This window comes from Terrapene carolina, unplaced genomic scaffold (assembly GCF_002925995.2).
Source record: "Terrapene carolina triunguis isolate 2854851 unplaced genomic scaffold, T_m_triunguis-2.0 Scaffold238, whole genome shotgun sequence".
Lineage (NCBI taxonomy): Eukaryota > Metazoa > Chordata > Testudines > Emydidae > Terrapene > Terrapene triunguis.
In genome coordinates, this window is record NW_020664589.1 from 10,372,000 (window position 1) to 10,383,590 (window position 11,591).

At 46.0% G+C, this 11,591-nt stretch overlaps 1 protein-coding gene across 3 annotated transcripts in view; it reads left to right on the forward strand.

Moving 5' to 3' along the window:
- Positions 1 to 11,591, forward strand: part of ADAMTSL2 (ADAMTS like 2) — a 44,592-nt gene that overhangs the window by 16,064 nt on the left and 16,937 nt on the right. For 2 of the 3 annotated variants that reach the window (XM_024212324.2, XM_024212326.2), the window contains 3 exons: positions 564 to 945; positions 7,847 to 7,950; positions 10,263 to 10,389. In XM_024212324.2, coding sequence (XP_024068092.1) covers positions 564 to 945; positions 7,847 to 7,950; positions 10,263 to 10,389 — 613 coding nt within the window. The remainder of the gene's footprint in view (positions 1 to 563; positions 946 to 7,846; positions 7,951 to 10,262; positions 10,390 to 11,591) is intronic. The other variant, XM_024212325.2, reaches the window with a different exon arrangement.

Consider the following 11,591-nt stretch of genomic DNA (forward strand, 5'->3'; position numbering starts at 1 on the left):
ACCCCCCTACACCCACCCAACCCAGCAGCCCCCATCCAGCACCTACACTTACCCCTGCCCAGCATCTCCCATCCCTACCCAACCCGCCTCCATCCAGCTCCCCTCTATACCCTCCCAGCCTGCCCCCACCGAACCTAGCACCATCTCCCGGCATTCCCACTACCCCGGTGCCTCACCCAACCCAGCCTCCAGCCCCTGGTTGTGGTAGGACAGGGAGAGCTGTGGCTTATTCTGTCTTCTCAGTGCTGGACAGAACGTCTGCAGTAGTGGGGAGTGGAGCAAAACCACGATTTTCCCTTAACAAAAGCTTGCTCCTGTGACACATGTAACTGAAGAAGCTCTTCAGAACCTGGCAGCTATGAACACCCAGTCCTCCAGTGTGAGTAAGTGTGATCCACAGGGCCTAACTGCCTGTGAACTACGGCCACAGATACCACCAGCCACTCCCGCTGTCCCTTGACGCAGTTGCACAGACCCATCGCCTGCACTTTCTGCTTCTCCCATCTCCCGTGTTGAATTTATTTTGTGGTTGTTGTTCTGTCCCCCCCTTTGCTCCAATCCAGATTCAAACGCAACCAGGTCTGCTTACCTGACAGACAGAGATGACAGAGACTTTGACTCGCGATTCACCTCCAAGGAGTTCCTGTCAGAAAATGCAATTACCGACAAGCTTCTGGACAAAACCTCGGACTCGAAAGAATTAGTTCGGAACATGACCATGAATAGCATCTTTGCCCAAGGGGACCCAATCAACTCTGTGGGGTCGCACATAGACAGCCTTTACGTCGACTACGAAGACAATGAAGGGGTGGTGACGTACAGCATCAACGGCACCTACATGGAGCTGAGCAGCGACAAAATAATCAACACTTCATCAGAGACTCCGTTTTCGAACGCTACCATTACCCTGACCAGCCCCCAAGGGAACAGAACCCACAAAGCAAGGTAGGGGACACGTTTTTAATAATATTCAATCCCATTGATTTCTGTGCTGTTCTCTTACATGCATTGCACGTAGGGCAGTCCAGGTTACACATTTTGATCTATAAGGTAAGTGGGATGAAGACATCATAAAAGGTTTCTGCTAGAGGTTAATTTGCAAAGAAAATTCAAAAATGCTGTCAGGGGAGGGAAAAGAATTGACACCTTAACAAGATAAAAAACCACTATCCTCATTAAAGGGACATTGGCCAGTATATTTTTATAGCTTATTGCTCTCTGTCTATTGTAGCATTTCATTAGAGGACTGAATATAATAAAACCTCTTTTCCTACTAATTTTGAGTGCTCTTATTTGACCAACACTTATTTTCCCCTGCTCCCCTTTCCTTATATTTCTAATGCAGCAGAAGTTGGTATGGCTTCTTTTTGTGTACTTGTGGTCGATTGTCATCCACCAGCATTGTCATTGATGTCAGCAGGAATGTGCATACCGTAGCTTCCGGGAATAACCTCTGTTAGTTAACTATTGCTCGAGAGCCAGAGGGGGGAGGATAACAGCTTTTGTGCAGGTCCTACAAAAATAGGTTGGTTTGTTTCTTTTATTTAATTTATTGCTGAAGAAGCACTGGTGTTAGTTGATATTTATTAAGAATACGAAAACACTAACTACCAGCTGCTTGTTTTGAGCTAGGTCAAATATGGGGCATGAACTACAAAGCCCCTTAACTTGGTGTTTCCTATTGACTCTACTATGAAATGTTATTGGTTTTTAAACAAGGCATAGAGTGTATTTAACAATTATATGTACAGTCAGGCAGGGCATGGATTAAGGGGCATTTAGGGACACACGGTTCCCCTTGTTAAGTAGTTTACTAAGAGAGGAATTCCCCGTAAGGACTAAATTGTGGATCTTTATCCATTTCTTCCCCTATCAGATAGTTATCTTTGGGGCTAACAATACAGAGAAACAGTACAATTTACTGTAAAATTGGCACCAATTTTAGTGAGCACACTGCCTACTTTACAGTTACTTTATGTGCTGGGAGAGCTGGCGGCAGATGCTGTCCCCTGTCGTAGGGGTGCATTGGGGCTGGAATCTTAGAGCAAGGGGCCAAAGGGGTGAATTCCTTGATCACAAGGACACCAGAAGGCAGTCAGAAGAGGTCCTGCATTCCCCCTCACAACCACTGGTGCAGGGGCTGCTGGGGGTGGGGTCAGGGACACAAGGGGATGTGTTGGAACAGGAGAGGGTGTCTGTAGCATACGCAGCTAGGGAGATTCTGGGCTATTCTGGACTGCAAAGCATCCAATAGGCAGCGCTCAGGATGCTGCCATCAATTAGAGCACCTCCAGGACAGTTCAGATTTATCCCAGAGGCTGTTTCGGCTCCTGGGGCAGTCCAGAATCCCCAGGGCAAGAAGTGGATTCAAACGACCTTTGCCTGCCCTCCTCCTCAATTGTGCTGTCTGTGCTATGCCCTCGGGAGACAGAGTGTACAGTCAGTCTTGATGTCCTTGGTTCGGCCACTGATTTACTGTGAGACTTTGGGCAAGTCACTTCATCTCTCTCTGCCTCGGCTTCCCCACCCGTAAATTGGGGCTTGTGATGCTGACCTTTCAAAGTGGCTGTAGGTCTGTGGATTGAAGGCACAATTGAAGTGCTCTGTGGAATTTGCAATCTTCATGTCAATATATTTAGGCCCAAGAAATAACCATTAAACCAAACACACATGCCAGTGAGCTCCCTGCTAAGAGCTTTAAAACACTGCTGAGGTACATTAGGTGTTAAGCCTATCAGCTTTATTCAGTACCTGGCGTAGGAAAGGCTTTGCAAGGATTTTCTCTTGCGCTGCCTAGGAAAACGCTGTGTGTTTTGGGAGCACTTTCTGCAAAACCGGACTAGTGTCACTTAGCATCAGTGGCCTATAATTTAAAGATGAACGATTTGGAGAGAGTGGATGGCCCAGTGGTTATGGTGCACGCCTACAACTTGAGAGATCAGGTTCCGTTCCCCGGTCTACTGCTGACTTCTTGTGTGACCTTGGGCCAGTCTCTTAGTCTCTCTGTGCCTCAGTTCCCCATCTGTAAAATGGGGATGATAGCCCTGCCCGGACCTCACAAGGGGGCTGTGAATTTTAAACGCATTCAGATAGGGGGCCAGATAGGCACCTAAAATAAAGAATTCTGCATATCAGCTGTGAAAGCCCCCAGTGACACACGGAACTTAAAACACGCTGTCTGTTCTCCCCGCCGCGCCCCAAAGACAGCGTTAATAAGGGTTAATCCTGTTGAACAGAGTGCCCCATATCACAGTTTTCCAGGAAGCTCCTTTATTAAAATGTTCCCTTTTCCCCCACTCCCATTGAACTGAAGCAAAATGCTAATTTTCAGATCAAAATAGTCACTGATGGTTTAAACGAGTTATTGTTTTCTCAGATTGAGTTTTTATACCTGGGCGTTGAACGGCTCCGATTCTGCGTGGCGGTTGAACTGGGCTCGGCACATGCTGGGAGTGTAGAAAGATGTCATTCGCACCCGCCCCGCTAGTCATTGTCTGGCTCTGCATTGGGCTGACTTTCAACTGTGCCAGTTACCAGTGGTCCCCTAGGGGCCATTCTGACAGCCATAGATTGTCAGGGCACAGGGATGTCACAGCCATGCCAAATGTTCACCAGCCACACCCTGTGGGCTGGCAGCGAGGGGTGGCTTAGGAGTGCCACAAAGGCCCAGCTAGGCCAGAGGTAGGGCAGCTTTGTGCCACCAGGGCAGTGCAGAGCTGAATCCACACAGCTGAGGCTCTGGCCCCAAAAACTCTCCTTAGGAAGCAGGCAGTGAACAAACGGCGTGTGCTTCATTTAAAATTTTTTTTTACACACTTCACTGAAACATCGTTCTCCAGCGTGGTTGTTCAAAGGGTACTTATGACATAATCGGCAACTTGTTCTTCCAAATATAGCGCCTGTGTGTGTGTGTGTGTGTGTGTGTATGTGTGTGTGCGCGCGCCCGAACGAGCTCTGCCAGAAAAGGCCAGACCACACTCCAGTGCATCTCGGCACATCATGTACTGCATAAATCCACAGTCTAGAGGACGGTGGATTGAACAGATAAAGAGTATGATTTATGGGGACAGTTTCTGGAGATGCTAAGAAAAGCTGGCAGAAGGCAAATTGGAATTTTGTTGTTGTAAAACTGCTGGAGCCTTGAAAGCTTTGCCTCACTTGGGTACAGACTGGAGCAGAATGTGGAGGGATGGGCCCCAAACCTGCCATGGATGGAGATCAACAGCTGTGCTGGAGAGTCACTGGCAATTGGAAGCCACTCCATAGGGCTCAACAGTAGAGGGCAGTGACAAGAGGAAGCGGGAAGCAGTGACTCTCTGCAGTCTGCTCCCTTCAGATCCAGGCAGAATTCTAGTCACTTGACCCAGTACTGACTACTCCTTAGGGGGAGTTTTGATCCCTGGATTGCATGATGTCGTGGCTTGCTTAGGAAGGGTGCAGCTACAGGGGAGGAAGGAACCAAGAGAACAACTGTGTTCTGTGTTTGTCCTGAGATCTTGGTTCAGCTGCAGGCTCAGGGGATGGAGACCTCTGCCAGTTCCATGTGGGTTGGGAAATCCATTCTCCTGATAGAGCAAAGCAGAGGGAACTCTGTGGCCATGCCTACACTCAGAGAAAAGGTGTATTTTTAACAGGTTCACTAGACCACATGTTCACATATAGACCAGACAACTGTAGTTTTAATAGGTGTTGCTGGTCTAGGTAAACCCAGGCTCCCGCTGGTGTTGACCTCCACCAGTTAATGTGTTAAAACTACAACTGCCTTATTTGCATGAGGATTTTAACACATCTTAAAACCACACTAGTCTGCAAGTGAAAACACAGGTTATTGGCAAACCTTATGTGGATTTTCCCAGGGGCAACTTGTGGCCCTCTGCACTGAATTCTGCTCTCTGCTGAAGCTGAAAGGGTTACGCAGTTGGAACTGAGAGCAGAATTTGGCGGTTTACTGTTCTGATTTTCTTTTGGAAGAGAAGGTAAAAAAATATGGACCTAATCCATATTATTCCATTTGTACCCATAAAATATACAGGTATCTGATTCTCAATGAGCCCTATCTCATTGACTTCCATGGCAGCAGGATCAGACCCATATCTGCTGGCTGATAACATCTTGGGCCTGAATCCCCACTGATCTGTTTCTTGTACAGTCAAGTTCACAAGTGCAAAGTAGGTGCAAAATGCTGTTAAATCGGAATGGTTACTGAGGTTAATCTCCTTCACACTCACTTTGCACTGGTGTAAAAATCTGGACTAGAAAGCAAAAAATATGAGTTCAAATTCTTTGAATATTAAGCCTCCGCATTCACTTGTAGTTGTGAGGGTTATTCTTCTGCTGCAGAGACCCTTGTTTGAATCCGGCAGCCAAAACAATAACAGATTCCAGGATGGTAATTTCTGCCAGAAAGAGATGTTTGCTTCTATGGCCCCAGGACAGCAGCTCAGTATAACGCCAATGTGGGTGCGCCTGGCCTGTTGCAGAAAGGGGAGGCGGGGCTAATTTTTGTTGTTGTTGCTTGCTTCAGAAACATGGACACAAAAGCTCAGAGGGGGAGGAAAATGGGTGACCTTAGCGCAACCCATAATAATCATCATAATTTAAAAAAAACACCAGCCTGGTTGTATAACGACTCACTGCTGTTTGCATTTAGAAGAAAACAAAACCATAGTTATGTCTGTGCTCTAAATAGGAAGAGAACTAACTGTTACCATATGACGAACTGTCTAAGTTATCTAGAAGTTGTTTCTGCAACATCGTTACTTGTAGAAGAAGCTCTTTGAGTTCCGATCACATACATTAAAGGGACACTGTTGAGGGGGGTTCTAATCTCCAAATGTGATACAAGCCTATTTTGCGTGTGTGTGTGTAGGAGGAAGAAGGGAGTAATGCCATACATATTCCAAAGGTCAAATTCTGCACTCAGTTATTCCAGTTTCAGTCTAGAGCAGCGGTTCTCAAATTGTGGGTTGGGACCCTGTTTTAATGGGGTCACCAGGGCAGGCATTAAACTTGCTGGGGCTCGGGGCCACAGGCAAAGCCTGAGGGCTTCAGCCCTGGGTGGCGGAGCTCAGGTTACAGGCCCCCCTTCTTGAGGCTGAAGCCCTTGGGCTTTGGCTTTGGCTCCCCTGCCCGGAGCGGTGGGGCTCAACCTTTGCCCCCCTCACCTCCGCTGCCCAAGGCAGCAGGGCTCGGGTGGGCTCAGGATTCAGTCTTCCCTCCTGGGGCTCGTGTAATCATTTTTGTTGTCAGAAGAGAGTCGCAGCGCAATGAAGTTTGAGACCCGCTGGTAGGGTAACCCTTTTGAAGTCAATGAATTCAGCGACACGGGTGAAAATCCAAAGGGATCCCCAGTCATTGGAGTTATTTTGGAATCGCACTGGTGTGACTGAGAAAAGAATATGGCCTGAAGTATATAGGCGGTGCTATCTTTCTCCAGATACATTTTAAAAACGTAAAAAGAACAGACTCTGACCACCATTTTTATGGGTCCTACGGAAAATCATCATTTTATGCCCCTCTTCCCCCACCCCACCCCCCCCGGCTGGCGCAACAGCAGTAGCTAGTGAGAAGACAATTGTTGGGACTGCGTTGACATCAATGGGTGATGCTGGTCGGCAATCAAAGCTGTTTGGGCCAGATAAAGCATTATTTATAGCAAGCCAAGGTTGTGATTTTTAAACAAAAATAGCCATGTTAATTTCAGCTCCATTTCAAACACAGGAAGCAACTGTTTGCCAAAATGACAGAGGCAAAATCAGTGGGGAAAATGAGATTGTTTTTAATTCTTCTAAGAGGTCATTATGAACAATGAAAGGAGGGTACGTCTAAAAGGGAGACTATAAAAATACTCAACAGTGTCCTTTTAAAGCTTTTATGTGACAGAATGGACATGAACTTTTCTCATGAATGCATAAATAAGGCAATTTCAGAGCTTCTGCTGCCTAGAAATCACACAAGCTGCATATCTTGCTAAGCCCGAGACAGCTGGAGATCAGGATATAACCGTATATACAATTTTAAAACATGCTAGCAATTTCAAGGGTTTAAACAAAGTTATGAGTGCAGTATTTAAGATTTGATTGTTGTAAAGGTGCAGTATCCCTGATGCATTATCATGTTACATTATATACCTATGCAATAAGGTTGTGATTCTTGGTTTTGTAAATGCTTGTATGTATACCAGGAGAAATTCATAATGCCTTTACCAGTGACATTACATTTGTGAATATCGTGTCCTAAGAGATGTACATTATATAAATAATCGAGCAAGAGTGACATAGAGGCAAATATGAACTTGGAATGCCTGTATGTTTAAAAACCAAGGTTTGTTTTGCAAAGCAGTCTGAGCGAAGTACTATTCAGCATTTAGGTTTTCGAAAACAGTAAGTTTATGGGATTTGAAAATCTCAAGTCTGTATAGGGAATGTTTGCGGTACCATATCTGAGCAGTAGCAATTAGCATGGCATATTTGTATTTCATGCCGATATCACCAGGAAGGAGATACTGCACCTTTAATTACTGTATATTTAGGGTCAGGTGTATTTGAGCAGAAATGCAAAACTTTGTTAAATTCTGAACTGTTTCTACTTGTGGGTATTTTTATCCCATTCTCTCTATTTCTAGACAGTGGAAGCTCTGCCTCTAACCAGGCTGGGGATTCTACTTGGGGATCAGGACAGGTATGTTGTAAAAAACAAAAAACAACCAACCAAACCAAACCCCCCAAAACCGAAACAAAATCCCCCCAAACCCAACCAAACCGCAACTGAATCAGTTTGAGTGTTTGATGTGACGTATCGAGGCTCTCCTTGTAAATGCTTTTTTTTTTTTTTTGCTTATTGCTAGAAACAGATTGAAGTTGTTAAGAAAGGGCCAAGGTGTGAGTGCTGCTGACATGTACAGGTGGAAGCTTTCCTCCCACGAACCCTGCAGCTCTACATGCACTACAGGTAGTTATCAGAAGCAGCCAAATTCAACCTCTGCAGAAGTACTGAGATCACCCGCTGAGTGAGTCGCTTTTATGTTTGTTAGAGATGGGGAGAACCTGGTAATGTTTAGGGGCCTGATCCGAGGCCCACTGAAGTGAATGGCCTTTGGATCAGACCTCAGGTGAAGTTGCCCTGATCTGCTAAAGCCCAGACTCTGCAATTAGATTTGTGCAGAGGAACCCTGTGTCCACGGGGAGCCGCTTTCTGACTTGATAGTACTTTTAGTTCACTCTGCACAGGTGTAAATGCAGGGGAGAGGAAAAACAGGCCCTGTCAGGAACCAGCAGGCAACATTTTCAAAAGAGCATCAGTGACTGAGGAGCCTATTTCCCATTGGCACCTAGGCTTCTGAGTCATTTAGGGATTTTTGAAAATAGTACCCATTTCCACTCCACTGTCAGCTCATTCCTTGCAATGTGTCACTTTAAAACCAATCCTAACAATGTGCTTTTAACACTTCTAAATGGATACAGGCAGAGCCTGCACTGCACATTTTATATGAAACATTGGTATGATTTTTTAAAAGTTCCCTTTTACGTACTGATTAACGTTTTCTTAATTTACTAGCCCAGCAGGGCTACGCTGCGGAGTATGGTGTCCTGCAGGATCATAAAGCTTGCACCAAGTTTTAGCATACTGGCTTCTTGAACTGAGCCACTATGCCAGTGGAATGATTGAAACCCATGTGCCTGGCTTTTTTTTTTTTTTCTTTTTAAACTGTAAGGCTCCGTTTCTTTCTGACAGAGAAACTGTACAGCTGTGGCAGCAAACGAAGTAGCATTTGTTGTTTGAGTTTGTTTTGTTTCTCTCTTTCCTGATCTGGAGTCTGATCTCAGTTACATGGGTGGAATCTGGAGTAATTCCATTGATATCAATGAGTTCAGAATCTGACCACCATCTTTCCCCCTATTTCCCTCTCAAGGCACAGTTTCAAATGACCAGATCTCCACATTTCATTGATTAGAGGGGCGGGGAGTAGTGTTGCTAATAGGGCTGGCCTGTGACAAATCCAGGACTTGCCTTGAAATGTGCATAGAGGTAGAATGATCATCTGATAGTGGAGTTTGCCTGTATCGTTTCATACATAGCACAGTAATTAAAATAAGCCGGATACATCATTGCTTCTGAAATTAGGGACGGAAAAAAAAGGGGAATAAAATCTTAGGAGGGAGACTTTTTAAGGGAATGAATGCACAGATCTTTTTGTAAGCATGCCAGAGCGGTTGGCTATGGCCCTACTATGAAATGTATAGGGACCAGGAATGTGGACAATGGTTCCTCAGTTCAAAATCCTGGAACCCACAAAGTTCAAGTATGTCCTTGAGCTCTGTGATTCCTACTGAACAGCTGTCTCCTAGCTGAGGCAGGCTTTCGACCCGACCCAAACTGTAGCCAGTGGGGAATGTCCTATCCAAACCACTCCTTGAGCCTCACCTTTTTCTGTTGACATGTTGCAGAGGAGTGCTGCAGTGTCAGGAGTTGGTAGGTTTCTTTCAGTTTCATGCAACCTTGTGTTTCAGAAACCTGGCTGGAAGAGCTGGAATTCTTGGTACCTGTAGTCAGATTAGTCTCTTGATCCCAAGCCATGTCCCAGAAAGGACTGAACGATATTTATTCTGGCTAACAAGGCTGGAAGGGAAAAAGTCTCAGCATGATGACATTCTGCTTTCTGTGCTTAAACAGGGGAGGAGGGATGGATTCCTCTTTTAATAATCATGTAAGAACCAATACTAGGCCAAGTGCACTGTATATCTCTTGCAGGCAGTAAGGTGCAATTGTGGCATGAATTGTGTCGATGTATTGGGTGGAGGGAGGGAGATGGGAACCTCTTCCCCAGCCCCTTGGTGCACCCACACAAGAACTGGACAGAATAAGAATCTAAAACTCTTTTGAGAGCCAGAGGGAGGGACCCTGCTAACATGCCTGCAGGCCTTTGGCAGCATGGTGAGACTCCCTGAACATGTTGCACCTATGCTAGCATTGGTCGCAAGTCCTGGTTGGGGTGTCATGCTGTTCCACCTTGGAACAGCACTAAGGAGAACTTCAAAGTGTGCTACCCCCGGCATCCCCAGGGCCGCCCTGCTCCGTACAGGCAGGAAGAATTCTCCATTGTTCCACTCCCCAAGTCCACCATCCCTGATGACTGTCAGCTCAAGTCATGGCCCTTCAATTTTAATTTGGAAAGACATTTTGGAACATGCAGCTCACAAACAGTTTGGGTGTAAAAATCACCAAGCATGCATTTTGTGTGTGTGTATTTTTTTTAAAAATAGGAGTGATGTCCACATATGCAATGTGTGTTCGTTATGATGGGATCGAAGTGGATGATACGTACTGTGATGCCATGACCCGTCCCGAGCCTGTCCATGAGTTCTGTGCTGGAAGAGAATGCCAGCCAAGGTACTATATCAGTAAGGAGCTCTTCACGGGGCCATACATTTTGTCTTCCTTAGAATTATTTGGAGTTGGTGGGGATTCTCTTCTAGGTTCTAAGCAGTGATGGGCCCAAGCCACCAAGTTCGGAACCTCCCCAAAGTTCCCGGGGTGTTTGGCTCTGGGGTTTGGTTTGGGCCCATCTCTAATTACAAGGGCTATCTCCTTCCCAGGCCAGCACAACAAGGGGGAGAAGAACTCTTTGGTCAGAGCCAGATTCTTCACAGTGAGTTAGGCTGAAACATGCTTTATTGATCCTTGGATGTTTGCATTAGTCAGGGGCGGGATAACCCTCTTGCGCCACAGGCCTTGCTCCTGTGGTGACATGGTGGATAGGCTGGGAAGTTAGAGCTCTTAGGAGCACTGTGTAAGGGCCTTGCCTGGCTAACGGTGTAAGGGGAGAAGGCTTCCTGATCCCTCTTCCCCTCCTGCACCTTTCCCAGCAGTGACTCACATGGCAGGACTCAACCTTGCTCCCAAACAACAGCTCCTGTTGTTGATATAGAACCTAGACCAGTTTCATTCTCCATTCTTGTAAGGGGAAGCGGAATCAGCCAACAGGTGTTACATTCCCAGAGCTTTGCTAGCGTCAGCGATCGGGTTAATGCACAATGAGACGCATCAGCAACAGCGTTGGGTCTAAACGAGAACCCTGGGTTTGATCCCCCAAACTCTGGGACAGTTCAGACTCTGACCCAGTTTCTGATATGAACTGCATGGTTCGGCTCCATCTCTACAATGGAACCCCAAATCCAAAGATCTTTCTGTTTCTGGGAAGTTGAGCTTCCAATCCAGATTCAAACTTTATGGCGTAGATCCATCTCTAATTACATTTTTTAAAGGGTTTGTTCTTTTCAAGGTTTGCTAGAAACACAAGTTATGGGTGGGATAGATCAATGCCTGCCAAAAGGAAAAGGACTAAAAAGGCAGGGAAAGGAATGTTACTTGTTGTACTATAGGCGGCACAAAGGGAAAAGAAGCAAAACTGCACGATGCACGTTCTGTAATAGTGCCTTGTTGCTGAAATAACACAAAGCTAGGCTAGAGCCGTGTCAGAGGACTGCATAAACCTGCAAACGCATGGAAAGGGGAAGTTTAGCATTTTGGCAGTTGGTGCCGGGTTTATTGTATTGGAAAGGGGTGTGTGTGTGTGTGTGTGTGTGTGTGTG